We start from the raw sequence: 17,693 nt of genomic DNA on the forward strand, positions 1-17,693 counted from the left end.
CTAAAAGCATCGGCAACAAACGCGAATACCATGTGGAGGGGGAAAACAGTTGAACGTAGCGAAGCGGCAGTCGCACATGAACGATAGCGTTTTGTTTCCTATACCACTGACTTTGGTTGATTTTAATCTCACTCTCTTTGCCCAAGGGCGTCAAAGTGGCTAAGCCCGGCAGTAAATGTTTTTAAAGAAAAATAACTTAAAAATAATAAATTAATAACAATAAATTAATACCTTAAAATATTACGCTCGGTTTTTCACATAGTATAAAATTAGGCCCTATTTTGAAGGCTAAGTACCTCGAGAAAAATGATGGCTTTAACATATGTTGTAACGCATATACGTGCGCAGTTTTTGGCCAAGTATGATCTTGTGTGAGCAATACTAACAATGTGAAACTTAGCATGATTTGAATGAAAGTGCGAAAACCCATGCAAAATACGAACTTAAAAATGGCTATATCTTGAAATCAGATCACTCTCAGGAAAAATCCTTTTAAGGGGTTATGAGACCTAGTTAGATGAATAAAATAAAACATGTTTGAGGCCAATCTGTAGATGGACCAAAAACCGGCCTTATTGACCCTCCTCCTTTGAATGGAAATATAGGATAGATCGCTTTTCTTCTGTCAGGAATTATTTGGTCACAGAAATTCTAGTGCAATTGCTTTAAATATACATTTTAATGAAGTTTTAAAAAAGTGGTTGAAAGCACCTTCTATCACGGGATTAACTTTCGTATGTAATATTTCTTAAAAAATGCATGAAAACTTTTGCAAACAATGCGTACGTTACCTTAAAGTTGTGCCTATGCATTTGAAAAATTCGAGGCAGCTCCTGAAGTGTTATGCTGATATTAAAGTTACTTACATAAACGTACTATAGAAAAAGCATTATAAAGGGGGGGGGGGGGTATAACTGTCAGATGAAAGCGTTATATATTTGTTGAATGGCCCCAAATCTGTTTTAGCAAATCGTGCTGTGTATCGTAAATTTATCGAGATTTGTTTATATGTACGTGTGAATGTCCGCGAAGAAAGGGAGCAAATGCGAAAAGATCTATTTTTATTTTCTCACGCCAATCGATGGTTTTTAACTTACTCTTTCATTGCGTGGTTTCTTGGCGCTTTTTGTAAAAACTATCAGACAGACACAAAATCACAGAGAAGGAAAATGGTCCTTTTAACAATCTTATTAAAGTTTCAAATATTTTCGGATATACAGCATAATTTGTGAAGGAAATTACTTAGCAATATGCAGGGTGTCCAAGACTCAAGTGTCCGGACTTATATAGCTGCATAAAAATAAAAATAATAAAAAATTTCTTTTCCAAAAATCAGCTAACGTTTTAGTTTTGGAGTTATAAAATATTTAGGTTAGATTAATCAGGAGCGCGGTATAAAAAGAAGTGCGTGCTTGAGAGGGACTCCAATGTAGAGTTATTGAAGCAAGTGCTGAGGTGGAGTTAGCGACGGGAGAACAGCGGTCACTAAACTTCGTTGGAATCCAGCTCACAGACGCACGACTGTTTATACCGCGCACCTGATTGATCCAGCTTAAGTATTTTATAATTCAACAAATAAAACTTAAATGATTTTGGGAAAAGGAATTTCTGATTTATTTTGTTTATTTTTATACAACCATGTAAATCCGGACATTTCAATCTGGGATACCCTACATAGAGATCGACTATGAATTCCCGAAAATACATCTTTCCATCGGACCCCAAAGATCATTCTTCATAATGTCCATTAAAAAAATCGGGAACCTTTTGGGTCGTCCCACCTCTCATATGTGTCTGCTGAATGATAGGCAGAACCATAGACATCAGGTATACTTTATGGGACGAAGGACCAAACAAGACATCGATACTCTGAAACCGAGAGAGTCTCACATACTTCTTTGTGCCGCAGGTACAAAAAAAACAAGAGAAAAATAATTTGCGACAGCGTCTTCTTTATGAAATTAACTTTTAAAATAAAAAAACTGAATTTCTTGATTTTTTTAAAACTTTCAAACCTAAGGAGAGACTTCCACTTGATTACCAGGTGAGTTAGCATCATTTGCTTTTATTTATTGCAGATACAAAGTTATAAATGTTTTCGAATTTTTCAGAAATGTACGCATAAATAGAGCTTTACGGTAACTAATAGATTTTTTTCAAAAGATTTGATGCATTTATAGTTTTTGCAAATAATTTAAAGAGGAGCCAGGATTTAAGAAACCGATAGTAACTGTATTCAACTTATCCTTCTTAATTTTCACGGTTTAATATTCCTTAATATCGTAACAATTATATAATATTCGTGGCAATGGTTAAATAAGTACATTTTTACTTTCAAGATTATGTTTGGTCTCCAAGGGAAAACAAAATTGTTAATCAGAATTAAAACGAAAATAATATAAGGTTTTGTTTTGTTTCTACAACAAAATCAAATTTTCGGTTTCAATTTCATATATTTCATAATTGAAAGTAAACAAAACATAATAAAGTAGCTTACACTGGATCCTGGGATATGTTGAGACATTTGTGGATTCCAAAAAGTACGTCTTTGAAAAACTGTAGTCTCTGGGCTTCCATCTCTTGACATTTTTCAAAGACTTGTGTCATATCCTCCATGTATTTTGGATTATAAGAGTTGATTTCTTGGAGGGCCGCTTCGTACTTTTCTTTCGCGTTCAGCACTTCTATCTTGGTTTTTTGCACCCTATCCTGCATCTTCTTCACCTGCCAAGCAGACATTGCTAGGTAGGATCAACGAAGCAGGAAAGATCGGAAGATGTCATGAACCGAGAGGTAAAGAGTTAGGAAAGGGCATACTGCTCACATAGACTAGTTGAAATTGAATAAGTTCCATTTAGTTCCTTTAACTTAATTCCATTTCTTTATTATTTAATTACATTAAAGACCTTTTCCGAGTTACACTGAAAGGATGACCATAATTTTGATATTCAACAATATTTCAATAATTTAATATTTAAAACATATACACCAAACTCTCGCTTTCAGTCACCCCTTTCTCAGCCTTCCTAGAACTGCTGGCTCCTTCAGTTTCTCAGGGGAGCAGAGCTAGAATGGTTGCGACATTATATATATATATAGATATTCCAATTATAAACGAGTCAGACGGCCCTCACTGTTTACGTTTCGATTCCCCCGAAATCAGTCCAAGGCCATTTGTAGGCAACCCCCGACACTAGAATGAAAGTGAGAGTTTTGTATAAATAGGAAAAGTAGCAAAGCAGTGGAAATTACTTAAAAATTGTAAAATTACTTTTCACTTCAAAAAACGGAATATAATATAAAATATAAATATAGCGTGTTATAATTTAATGGATCAAAAGTAGAAACCTAAATCTTTACCCTCAACAAAAAAATTTATTGTAGTACTCTTAGCAAAAATAAAATATTCATATGCGACAATAAAAGTAATATAAAATAATAAGGCGGAAAAAAAATTTGACTACAAAAAGCATTTTTAGCATGTGCAATTTAAAAAAATTTCAAATTCTTTAAAGTTCAACCGATTTAATTATTTTCAATAGCCTGTCGAAAAGAGAAAGCGCATTACTTTTTTTTATTAAATATACTTTTTCAAACCAAACTTTTTTTTTAATATTCAAATATAATATCATAAGAAAAAATAGTATCATTTATCATATTTAAAACTGAAAGATTTGAAAAGTAATCATTTTCAGTTGCATTTTTCAATATTAAAATTCTAACCGCGCTCCAAATGCTGCCAACCCGACTAACGTGAAGCTAGAACTGCCAGAAGTAACCAATCACAAACAAGATCCATCAGCATAAGCGCTAAGTGTGCTTCATTCTATCTTTGGATGGTGGGGTTGGAATCACTTGCAATGCGCTCAGAGCGTCATGATCGGAAACAACATCAGAATCTAAATTCAAGGTTACCTGATAAAAATTGAAAATCTTTAAATAAAGTTTCAGAGCATGATTTATAGAAAAGCATACAATAAGAAAAAGTGAGCTACCTTAAAAACCAAAATTTCAAACAGCGCAGAAAAATAATTGTAACCAGAAAAGTAGTCATACTTGGATCACTTACATTTTTTCACATGTTAATAATGATACTATCTAAGATATAACATTTCTTAATGGTGAGAATTTGACCACCTATGTGGTTCAATTTAACCATCCTTTCTTAAAAAATAAACTATAAGGCCAGAAGGTTAAAAAGTGTTAAGTGGGATCAAAAAGGGAAAGGTGTTGTGTTGGATTCCAAGTCTGCTTTATCAGTCTCTAAGTATTTGCTTACCAGCAGAGCTTTCTGTAACGAAAAAAGAGAAAAATGACACGCATTAATAGAACATGCAACATGCAATTAAGGGTACGGGTCCGGACCCGGACCCTTAAGAATTTAAAAGCTAAGGGTCCGGACCCGCACAATTGAGAAATTAAAGAGTACGGGTTCGGACCCGGAAACTTAAGAATTTAAAAAGTTCAGGTTCGGACCTGAACCCTTAAAAATTTAAAGGGTACAGGTCCGCACCCGTGCCCTTAAGAATTTACAAGTACCGGGTTCGGACTTGTACCCTTAAGAAATGAAAGGGCACAGATCCGCACCCGGACCCTTAAGGGATCTTTTAATTCTGGGTCCAACCTAAAAGGTTCCTAGCATTACATTAAAAAAGTTTACAAATTGGTGGACGACCGAATGAGGGAGAATAAACAGAAACACAAATTTGGGATGAAAAATAAACAATTCTAAATTTTGACTCAAATTTCGAAAATCTAATTAATTTGGTAGATTTACATAAAAGTCAGTAAGAGGGGGTTTTCGAGTCACAGATAAATAATTTGCAGTTGAAATTCAAAAAATCAAAAATTAAATTCAAATTTTGAAAATTTTATTAATTATTAATAATTATTAATCAAATCGTGCTTGTAAATTTCTCAAATATATGTATTTCAAGGAATCTTTTAGGTTGGACCCGATGTTAAAAGGTTCTTTAGGGGTTCGGGCCCGGACACGTACCCTTAAGATTTTAAAGGGTACGGGTCCGGGCCCGGATTTTATGAAATTGAAAAGATTCGGGTTCGGACCCAGACCCTTAAGAACTTAAAGGGTATAGTTCCGGACCCGTACCCTTATGAAATTAAAGAGTACGAGTCCGGACCATGCACCAAATTCACAATTTGCTATCTATAAATGCCGGACGGATTCTTTTTGTTTCAGTCTGAATAATCTTTTACTAAACACAGCCTCTCCATTTTTAAACATATTTTCAGATCAATAAAATTTCATGCACGAAAATTGTTTAAAAATTATTTTCTTACCAAAAACTTTAAAATTGATCATTTATAGTAAAAACAGGAATAATTGCACAATGTAACAAGATTTTGATTATTATCATTTGACGGGATATCTTAGTTTTTTTCTCTCGTAGAATACGAACCTGAAGGCAACTACGTTCTATCTTTTCGTGTTTTCATCAAAACAGATTCAGAATCAACGCTTCAGAATACATAAAAAATATCATGAAAATAGAAGAAACACGAATTTTATACAATTTTTTACACAGTGTTAATGAAAAGTATAAAATAATTACTATTTTTAACACTTATTCTTTTCGAGAAATTCCATGAACTTTAACTTGGCGTTTTGGGTGCCTAAAAAAAAGCCTAACTGGACATTTTCAGAAAAAAAATGGATAACGTATATAAAGACTAAAACATCTATAACAATACATATGCAGACAGAGAAAAACAGAATACTTTGACATTCAATAACAAAGAGTAGGTCGTATTGAGTTGTGAAGGTTTTGAAATAATTAAAACTGTAGGTCTTGAAGTAAAGAATAAACATAAAGCAGAGAATGTCTTGAAAGGGGCGAGTAACTGAAAAGCTCCAGGTCCAGACACGTTGCACACCTTCGGTTACAAGTACCTGCCGAAAGTGCATCATGTGTTGGCAGGGTGTTTTTAGAAGATCATCGAAGACCGAGATCTGATGCCATGCTTTATGCTCTAAGGTACAGCGTATATGTTACCTAAAAAACCAGACGCTCAAAATCCATCTGAATTTCACGGGTTGCCTGATTTCTAACATATTATAAATGTCTTACAGCTGACATTGCAGATAAGATATGGTATATGCTCATTGCAACGAGAATCACATCCTTACAGAAGAACAAAAAAGATGTTGTAAAAACCAGCGAGACAGTGAAGATCTAGTCACTATAGACGCTGTTGACATGGCTCAAGCTCGTAAACATAAAGGAATTTGCACATAGCATACATTGATTACAAGCAAGCGTTTCCCTCCGTACCGCATGACTATTTGCTTGAAGTCTTAAAACTTTACAAAAGATGCCCACACATCATTGACTTTCTAAATCATACGCTGATGCCTTGGGGTATAAGAACCAAGTATTTTGATCATGGACAAACATGGATAACTAAATCGATAGGCATTAAGACGGTTATATTTCAAAGAGACTCCTTCAGTGCACTATAGTTCTGTTTAGCATTGAACGCATTTAGCAAAACACTAAACAGCATGTCATATAGATTCAGAATATATGATAATGAAGATGGTCATCACGTGACCCGTCTTCTGTACATGGATAAACTGAAGCTATACACTACTTAACAGCAGAATCTGCAGCAAGTGATCGACGTCACAAAGTAGTTTTCCAATCATGCCCACATGGAGTTCGGACTAGTTACATGCAGAACAGTACACTTAACTAGAGGGGAATTAGGGACCGCCGAGTTAGAGAACAAGTTCGAAAATGACATCGAGACTATAACTGCAGGCAAGTCATATAAATATCTGGGTATTCTTGAATCTAAGGGCATTCAGCAAACGATAGTTAAGACAAACCTAACGACTGCCTCCACTAAAAGCCTCAGATTGACTATGAAGAGTTCTCTCAACTCGGCAACCAAAATCAGGGCAATCTACACTAACGGCAGAAGGCGATTTTATTAAACACCGGTCGAATTGTAAGAAACTCTCTCACTCATAAGGAATCAAGCGACTAAAAAGCTTTAGACGCGGGAAGAACTAGCTAACACAATTCGAGGGCTTCGAACCCGAGTTTAAGTTAATCCTATAAAAAAAACAGTAAACTCTGATGAGTAGCTCAATTCAACTCGCAAATTCGGAGAGTTAAGCAGGTGGCTCGTTGTCTCTTCTTCTATTGTTTAATTACTACTTAAAATTTAAAAAAATATTATGATGTACTGCTATGAATAATATGTTACAATATTTATATAATAGAAGCTTCCAAACACTCTCACTGGTTACTTTACAATACAAAAAAAAACAAGATTAGGCCGGCTACCAAACCCAATTTACGAGATTCAGCATCCATTGAAAGAAGACACTGAAATCATCAATCACTCGCTTTGAGGAGCTGTGCGACAAGCTAATAATAGTTTAGGAACAGTATTCACTGATTACTATCCAAGAGGTGAGAAAGGCATTAAATGATACAAAGAAATACAGGCCAATAATTTGTCTGGAACACACTGTACAAGATTTTCATTAAGGTGGTTCACAAAAAACTGGTTTTTATTTTTCGACTTCCGTATCGCGACAGATTGTTTCTCTGTGTGAGATAATAAATTCCTAATTTTTTAAGACTAAAAAAATTTTTTTACAGGTTGCGTGCATCAAATTTACGTAAAAATTAAAATTTTTATAGCTTTCGAATTTCTAAAAATATTCACATTTGTTTTAAAGAAATATCATATGAATTAAAATTTAAGCTACTAAAAACTAAAAGACTTTCACTTCGTGTCTTATTGAGAAACAAAAATTACCTAGCGCCGGCAAAGAATAGTATTTAATGCGTGTATGTCGCTCTCATACAATAATTAATGTTTTTCTTACTAAACGTGAGGATTCGAAACAGTACTTGCTCCAGATCGTAGAAAAACATCGAATTCCATTTTCTGATGCCAGTAAGTCTACGATAATGAAAAAACTCGGCGTAACGTAATTTACGCATTTGTGATTTTGTGAAGCACAAATGTATTAGCGATCTTTATTTCATTATATAAGAAAATAAAGCATCCATTCTTACAACAAATGTTTGCATTGTTTAATTGTATATTTGTTGGAATATAAGAAAATATAGATAAGTGATATACTATATATTTTTTATGAATATAAGAAAATATTAAAAATATGATTTTATATTGAACGAGTGATCTGTTATTCTCTTTTCCTTCTATTGACATATGTTACTATTTTATGAAATTTAATTGTTGGAAACCCCATTAAAAGTCGAAAATCTTAATTTTTACATCAAATTTTAAATTTGATGCATAAAGACATTGATGCCTTTTAAATTGATAATCTTAAGCTCCATGATACCAATACAGAGCAACTGAAGCTTGCTCTAAAGATTTTTGAGAAGTACACACGAAAAACGACAGTGGAATTTGGGTTAGATAAGTTTGGATGGGGATTGGCCCATAAATAGAGCAACTTGGCACAGATTCGGGAGTTGGGGGGTTGCGTGGGTTACGCAACGGTTTTCTCTTGAGGACTAGTTATCCTCAAGAGAAACTTTGAAGATTTCTTGAGTTCTTAGGCCTGAAAACCCTAAGTCCACAAGGCTTCGTTCAAGAGAGATCCCTGAAGCGGAAGCACGTATACCGTGTAAATCCGGTCCCAAGAGATTCTTTCTCCAAGTATTCCGTCTGTATAAAATACGCAGTATTTCAACTGTCTTTTTGGACTCTAACTATTTTCATGGGCATTGTGGATTCTCTCAAAAGTTTTCTAAGACGAAAAAGCGTCGATGTTTAAAGAGAAAATCTGTATTTAGCTTAAAGTGCCCTCTTAAAGAAAAATCTTTTCGAAGTCTAAAATGTCACTTATCTAACTGAAGAGCGGGGCACAGTATACCTGTTAACCCTGGTTGAGGTAGTTAGTATTTGAAATAATCTACTGACTTTGGAAACCTTAGGTTCTTATGGGCAGACGGGAGTATACCTCTTCGCAACTGGCTAATAAAGCTGCTAAATTCCAAAGTAAGTAAGAAAATATTTTCTTGTGTTAGAATCTCGGAAAGAGCCGTATAATAAAAGTTTATCTCTCGAGAAGAGAATTATTCTTAAAACTGGAAATATCCAGATTTCAAAGTGGTATTTATTTCTGCCTTAATCCCTAATCCTGTCCCTTGCGACACAGGTAGGTGAGCACCTGCGGTGAGAAGAGCGTATTCCACCCAGGCGACTTTTATTGCGAAGCGTGCGACAAAGCGCAGGGCGTCAGCGAGACCCCTAATTATCATTATATTTTCACACCTTTTGACTGTTATGCGTAAAGGCTAAAGCGCCAAAGATTTTAGTTTAGGTAAAAGCGTGAAACTCCGAATAGGATACAGGTCGATGAACCTTAAAGGCAATTGCCTCATTTAAATATATTGATTTTAGAATATAGATCCGATAGGACGATTTGCGATTTCTAATAGAGAGAAAAATAGAAAATAAGTGCGGCCAGTTTAGGCATTGAATCTATTCGATACTAGCGATTTTGTACGAGAGAATATTTGAAGAAAAAGTAAATGGAAAAATCACAAAAATATAAATTTATACGACTGCGAGTTTATCGATCGACAAATTAGGATTTCTATGCGAATATTAGCGGATATTAATAGCTCAGGGCTTAGATTTTATATGTATTCAGGTTAGTTAGCCGTTCTCTGAATAAACAAAATTATATGAGAAATCAGAAAGCTTATTCTTGCTCCGTGCGAAACCCCATCTTCTATAAAAATAATTTCATGACATTCTTGATTACATAACTAAATGTATTTATGACGTTCGGATCAAAGTAAATGAATATTTTTCGAACAGGCAAGGCAAGTATAGTGGCACGATGGTTGTTATGGGGTGTTTCCGTGTATAAATTGGAGTTTCGAAATTCAGGATGGGCGATCCAATATGGCGGATATTTTCAAAATTAGCAGGGTCAGAAATATTTGAAAATTTTCTGGCTTGGGCGACGTATTTTGACTGTACTACCTCATAAAATTTGGAATTCGGTATATCGACGCCAGGATATTTACCCGGCTATAGTTAAGACGGTTGTATGGTTGTATTGGAAGTAGTGTCTGAAAAAAGTATTTCAGCCAAGGTTTCGATTTCCAGAGTGTTAAATTATTGAAAAATCGAACTTTATAAAAACTGACTCATATTTTACAGGCTTGAATGTCTTTTTTTTCAAATAATAAGAAGTTTTGATAAATCCGGGTAAATATCCTGGAGTCGATGTATGAAATTCCAAATGTTATAAGGTAGTGCAGTCAAAATATAAATAATTTGTTATTACCATAATAGATAGACGATCTTTAAGTTCCAATTGTTAACAGCAGATTCCTAATGAGCTTACTGAGAAAACTGTCCATCTTCAATTTCGGAACTCCAATTTATACATGGAAACACCCCGCAAGAGTCATCGTGTGCTTATACTTGCCTGGCCCGTTCGACAAGAGACTTAGAGAACCCCTACAACCATTTCTGAGGCATCATACAAACATTTAGTAATTTACTGAAGAATTTCATGAAATTACCGATCTTATTTTGTGCGTGACAGCTGTCCTACTGGACCGGATATTGCGACTCATCAAAAATGCCACTTGGCATTCAAAACTGCATGAATTTTTCTAACTTTTCTGCTTTTGAACGACTCTCAAAAGTGCAAAAAATTTTGGACAAGGGTGGGGTGATACACTTGCCAAAAGATTCGAACCCCACAGCAGCGGAGTTGCAAGCGGACACGCTACCACCAGGCCAGCGCTACTAAGCGAGAAATGTGCCGCCTGACTGAAACTAGTAAATCAGTGAAAGTAGTCACAATTTTCAAAAATTAATATTTTCAAAATAGGGCTCCACTTACACAAAAGCCGTGACATGTATCGAATAAATTTGGATATTTTTTCGAATTATGCTCACGTGACCTCGATTTAAATTTCGACCCTCAAGCTTTCCCCTTGTAAGGTTCATCTGAAGCAAAGCCTACTTGCTAGAATTTCGGAGGACCGAGCTAGAGTTCTGTGGCACCACCAAACACCTTCGTCCGAAGGAGAGCTGATAATATCTGGGTGATCTGGAGACCAGCATTCAGGATGCACCATCTACCAAGGGGAGTCTTCGATGCAAATGCAAATGTCACGTCGGACATATTTGGTCTTCTGAACTCTCGGCAAAAAATAAAGTGTCTGCAACTAACATACTTGCCATCCCGGATCTTCCTCTTTCATTGAAAGTGGTTCTGAGGACAAAATATGAGCTCAGCGTCATTGAAATTTTGCACAGTTGAAATATTACGCTCACGCAGAACAGATTGTATTTAAAGTCATCATTTTCGCGACCGTGCATCTCACGCCAACAACGTGGCCGCAGACTACTTGATACTGAGTTCGTTCATAACATGATTATTTTAGTTAAAGCGCTTATCGTCAAAAATAAAAGTGACCCACTCCTAGAAATGGTTAGAAACCATGAAACTGTTGATAACGGAGGATTCCTCTACAAAACAGCGAAGTAGGCATCTGAGATCCTTGGTCTTGACTTCCCCATCAGCCATAAAGAGAGGACATATAAAAAAATATATCAAGAATACTTAATTATAAAGGCCCTTGTCAAGAAGACAAATGTAAACAACTTCCTTTAAGAATTTCTTTTCAATAAGATGCGCGACACATTTCACAAAAATTGGAAGGAACATTCTTCTATGGATCTGACTTTGGCTTTCCATATGACATCCAGATTGCAGTTAGATAGTAATAGTAAATATTTTCGCGTGCCCAGACTGTGTTATTTCTATTTTAAGCAGACAAAGTGCTTTCTTAAAAGTACTTTGCTACTACCTCTGCCGCTCTTATGCAATACTTTATTATAAAATTATTTAAAAATACAAGCTATAAAAAATAACAACAGTGTCTGTACATACAATAAATAGTTTTTTTATTATTTAATACGTTCTCCTATTCAATACGGCCGACTTTTCCATTTATATTTTTTTTTTTCTTTACTTGCTACAAACATGACATTAAGTGTGACATACGTTTTCAGAGCCTCTGGCAGCCTGCAAATAATTTTAGCTACAAAAATGTTGTATTATCGACTAAAAATATACACCCAACTCTCACTTTTAGACACATCGTTGTCGGTCTTCTTAGAACTGCCGGCGCTCACAGTTTCTCAGGATACCAGGGCGAGAGCGGTTGCGACACTCGTCTTGGATGGGCCGCAGTGCTTGATTACTCAGTCAAGTATATTACGTAAAATCATGCATTCCAATTGAAATCGGTTCAGGCGGCCGAAATGTTTACATTTAACCCCCCCCCCCCCAATTCATTTCAATTACATTTGAACGCAACTCCCCACACTGGAAGGAAAGTGAGAGTTTGGTGTATATATCAAATTCTAAGAGCTGGGCGAAAACATCACACTTTTAAATCGTAATGAGACCATATCACTGATATCTCTATGGATTAAGATCCAAGAATCAACAACAGCCAGTCTCCAGAAAACTACTGGCTTCTATTCACCTGAAAAAATGTTACTATAGGATCTGCTTGTGAGTGACTAATTCTATAATACCTCGTGCACAAATTATTTAAAATCTACTTGGTAAGCGAGAAAAATCATTCAAACATACGAAAATGTTACCCGGACACATTTCCCTAACTACACTTTCCAATGCATATTAAGTAGCATGGTAAAAATATATTATTTTTGAAGGTCCATACAGCTAAATGTCCCCGGTCACACGAAAGATTGAACAAAAATTTGTTTACGAAAAAGTTAGATTTTCAAACTTAAATTCATTGACCAATAAAAATTCTTGAGCCCACTTATCGAAATAAAAATGAAATGTATCAAATATTTGTATTATTCTAAATATTATTCACTCTTTTATATCAACGCGATATTTCTATAAAATTTAAAAACTTCAGTTTTAATGCGCCTGGGAAAGACAACCTAGCAAGGAACATGAGGTGGCTCTATCTGATCTGGAGAAGTCGAGTTTTTACTGAGAACGGCAGGGCATCTAATGGTAAGAAAGCTTTATAGTATCCATGGTTCCCTAAAAACTGCTTGCTGCAGAACATGTCTAAAGCACTGATTTGTGGCGATCTTAGCCACAAGTGAACGATCTATAAACAAGATTCCCTTACCTTCATTAGAGGGTATTTAGAATTCAAGGAAACTTTTTCTTCCTATTAAGATTAATTCACGTACATGAAATTGCTAAATAAATTGATAAATTTATCAATTCAACATCCGTAAATTACGAACTAAAAATAACATACAAAGACAATTCACTACTAAATGGATAAAATTAGTAGATAATTTCCAGCAGAATGCTCGACAGCACTTCATGTGAATGTTAGGAGTATCAGAATATGAAAGTGGTCGTTCAATTTTAATGCAATTCGAAGAAATTGTAGTGATACATAAGAACTACTTTGGACCCAAAGAAGTTTTTTTTTTTGGTAGCCATGCCATATGGAATATTTGAGTTGGATTTTTTAAAGAATTGATTAGGGGCCGTTCACATATTACGTAACGCGCCTGGGAGTAGGGGGGTCGTGCGATTTGTTACGAAGTGTTACATGGGGGGGGGGCTTATCAACTGCGTTACGCAACATCGATTTTATAATTTTATCCGATAAGCGATTCAAATTTTAGGGCGGCTTTCATCAAGTTTATGTTGGCAATGAGCTGTGTTGAAATTGGCAGCGCTGCTTATGTGGTGCATTGTGAGAGAGAAACAAACGACTGCGGTCAATAAATAAATAAATATTTTATAAACTAATCATTCTGAGTTTGAAATTATTAAGGTACAAAACATCAAACAGTAATATTTAAATATTCTATAAGTGATATTAGGATGCACACTGTTTGAAACGCTGTAAAATAGCAAAATCAAGAACTGTTACTTTACCGGGGAGGGGGTATTTTTTGTTACGTTGCGTTACAAACGGGGAGGAGGGTCCAAAATTGGTTGAAAATTGCGTTACGTAATATGTGAACGGCCCCTTATTTCTGTAACCGACAATTGAATTTTGATAAAATTTGGAGGTATAAGAAACGAAATCATAAATTTTTGACGTGAAATACCCAACTCTTAGTTTTTTTAAATATAGATGAAAAATTCCTTATGACTACACCTTTCATTGCAAACAACTTTATGGAGACTCTTCTGGTTGCTGATATATCGCAATAACTGAACATAATAGATTGCTCAATTGTTTTTAATTTAATCGAAAAAGTGATGGTTGATTATAAAAATATGTCTCCCGAGATTATTTCTTAATTTCAGAAACGAATTATGCAACAAATTATGCAACAAATTCCCTGTGTGAAAATATGAAGTAAAAACAATTTTTGTCTCCAAATGTGATTAAATAAAAGTATAGAGTTGAAAACATATTAGATATTATTTATTAAATTTAGATACACGTTATACAAAAAAATGATAATAAATGACCAATTTTCCTTACTAAATTATAAATCTCACCAGCAGCATAAATTAACCCGGAAGTACCTGCGCATTGGTCATTTCGACCGACGATTTTCTATATTTTGAAATACAATATAAACTCATTCACTCTTATGGTTTTCCGGCTAGCTATTCTCAGTTAAGGTATTTATCTATAATTTACGAAGCACAGTCTCTTCCTAAGTATAAGGGAAATTTTGTGAATTTAAAATAATTACACATCCACCTTTAGAGAACCTAAAGTTATATTTTCAACCCCATAATAATATTTGACAACCCCTAATACCATCCCTCATTTTTTATTTGAACCGATCCGAAGGGTCTGCACGTAAAAGTCTCAACCAAAATTTGTATATTTGAAATAATCACCCACATCACTGTCATGAAACTCCAAGGTATATTCCTAACCCCTTAATAATATTTTACAACATCTAAGACCAAACCTAGTTTTTTATCTGAACAGATCCGAAGGGTCCTCGCGTAAAAGTTTCAGCAAAATGTAAAACTTGAGATGATCACCCAAATTACCTTCAGGAAACCCCAAGTTAAATTCGTAATAATACTTAACAGACTCCTAAGACCAACCCTAATTTTGTATCTCATCAGATCCGAAGAGTCTTCACGTAAAAGTCTCAACAAAAATTGTATGTATTCGGACATTACCCATGATATTGCTGTCGGTCGGAATGACAAACGCCCGGCTACTAACGTAACTCTAGCAGACGCGCCTACTCCCGGGTTAAGGATAAACAAGAGATTAAATTATTATTTTTTAACTTCAAATGTTCACAATGAATGCTAAACAAAAATTTATAAGTGAAGAAAAAACATAGAAGTATTTAAATATGAAAATTATATTGACAAATATTTAATATCATTTTTTAAATGTTAAAATCAGTAAATGTGTCAGGAGTAATTTTTCCGTTAGTGAGATGTTACTGATACTATATCACGTAACTGCATTGCCTGGAGAAACACAATTCATTTTTCATTATGTAATTATAATGTAACCACCCGAAAGCACATTTAATCGAGTATCAAGCCATTTAATTTTAGTAATTATTTAATAACTTAATTTAGAAATTGTATGTTTAGATTTGTGAAAAGTGTAACAGAATATATTTCACATTATCTGAAACACTGGTCAGTCGCGAATCAGTTTAAAGTCTGAATTTGTCTTTATGTTATTCTCTAAGAGTTTTTAACTGTAAAAAATTAAAATGAAGTTATTAAAAGAAGTAAGATGGACACGGCAAAAATTTTATCTTTTAGCGGCACATTAGATCAGTTCGAAGCAAACATACAATAAAGGAAATACGGAGAAAAGAAAAACATAAAGATTTTCGGATGAATCCTCCAAAAAGCGCATCTAAATCAATATCCGAAAAAGGGGAGTATATAGCTTCACAAGAAATACAAATAAATGTATCTGTAAAATAAATCTTTCCTTCTTAAAATTTTAAAACTAACCTGTATGTAACCTTACTTGTACAGTACAAGTCTGATAAGTGTACACTGATGTGTACACACATAATCCGTCTGATAATGCCCATAATTTACGCATGCGCGCACCTAATATCGGGCTACTAGACGGGGCATCCGATAAGTCCGCAATTCCTGGAATTTTTCGCCACTACAGCCCCGAAGTTGGAAAGTGATCGAACTTGTACTGTACTTAGAAACAGTTAAAGATATTTTTGCGGCTTTAACAGATAGGGAATGGGAATTTTCCCACTGTGCCCCCTGCTTTTGAGCATGTCAGCATACCCCTTCTGTTCAAGCTACTGCTCTAATTTTGCCACGATAGCATGGGGTGCAGTTTCTACTGAGCAGCCTGTCTGGAAAGCGTGTTGCTAACTGTGCAGCAGGGAGGCTTAAAGCACCTTATTCTTGATATATCTCTGCACCAGCTTCTCCAACGTCTTTAGGATGAATGACGTTAAGCTGGTTGCCCGGAAATCTTTTGCAGCAGTGTACTCCTTCCCATGTTTGTAAACGAATGCCACTCTGCCATCCTTTCATGCCAATGACGTGTTTTAGGGCAATGCTTGCCCTAAATAGTTTAGTAAGTGTAAGGAAGACAAAATCCACGCCTTTTTGTAAAAGCATTGGATAGACGACAACCGTCCCTGTTGACATAAAGGGACAGAAGGACTCTAAAAACATGGATAGTGAACTTCCACCAGGTCATAATCGTCGGAAAACTCACCATCAACGAGCAGAATATGAGCGGCTTGCTCTAACTCATATATGGTACTATAGCCGGTGGGTAATTCCACAAGCATGACTTTGAGTTCCTCTTTTAAAAAAGTCTTAAAGTGTATTTCTGATATTTCTGATCTTTAAAAACCCAGGTTTTCCTAGGGTTGACCCGCAGAAGATATATTTATGGCTCGAGAAAGACTTTTCATTTGAGACGCATAGAGTCAACTCGACAAGCTCACTCCTGTTTTTGATTAGGAATGTGGCAGTATCACCCCGGGTAAGATCCTTCGAGGAGAGCTTTGAAACTAAGATCGCATCCGGTTAGGTTCTGGAAGCCCAGGCGCCTCAAAACGGTCGATGGATCTTCGGAGGTGCCGGGGGTTCAGAAATACCTAAATGAACTCCTACCAGGCGTTGTTAGCTATTTGCGCGAAAGTGAGGCCCTGTGTATCCAGGGTCTTCTGCCATTTCCGCTCCATGTTCGGCGCAGTTTCTCTAGGCTCCTTCTTCTTGCTTATAGAAAAGGCCAGAGGACTTGCTCCAGGTGAAGTTTCAGTAGCCACTGCTTCTGTTATGTGCCTTGGATGATGTTTGCAAGCCTCGCTTTACCTTTTTCTTTCGTTATACTCCGCTACGTTGACTATTCCTTACGGAGAGTTTTGTTAGCTGATCTTCCACCGTATCAGAAACATTGTCGCTGTCGTTGTCAGAAGTTCGGACCGCTCGTGGTGGACTGTCCCCTGAGATGCCGTTCACCTTTGGCGGCAGGTAAGAAGAGAGTCTCGGAACGGGCCTCCCATTGTTTTTGTTTTACTTTATTTTTCGTGTTTCGCTCATTTTGGTCACACGAGAAGCTAGGGAAATAAAACTCCTCTGCAGAACGCCGTTTGTGGAGGGCGGGTTTTTGTATTATATAATTCGACCTATTGTCCCAAATTTTCCATTAAGATACCTCCTTCCTTTACTTCGACTTGTCCGTCTGTACTGGGGG

At 35.7% G+C, this 17,693-nt stretch overlaps 1 protein-coding gene across 4 annotated transcripts in view; it reads right to left on the reverse strand.

The window, feature by feature from the left end:
* The window catches only part of LOC117172295 (protein kinase C and casein kinase substrate in neurons protein 2), a 547,527-nt gene that overhangs the window by 232,407 nt on the left and 297,427 nt on the right, over window positions 1-17,693 (reverse strand). For all 4 annotated transcript variants that reach the window (XM_033360057.1, XM_033360055.1, XM_033360056.1 and 1 more), the window contains exons 4-5: window positions 4,280-4,291; window positions 2,498-2,724 (exon numbers count right to left, since the gene is read on the reverse strand). In XM_033360057.1, the coding sequence (XP_033215948.1) occupies window positions 2,498-2,724; window positions 4,280-4,291 (239 nt within the window). The remainder of the gene's footprint in view (window positions 1-2,497; window positions 2,725-4,279; window positions 4,292-17,693) is intronic.

The sequence above is a fragment of the Belonocnema kinseyi genome, chromosome 5 (genome assembly GCF_010883055.1).
Source record: "Belonocnema kinseyi isolate 2016_QV_RU_SX_M_011 chromosome 5, B_treatae_v1, whole genome shotgun sequence".
NCBI classification, from domain to species: domain Eukaryota; kingdom Metazoa; phylum Arthropoda; class Insecta; order Hymenoptera; family Cynipidae; genus Belonocnema; species Belonocnema kinseyi.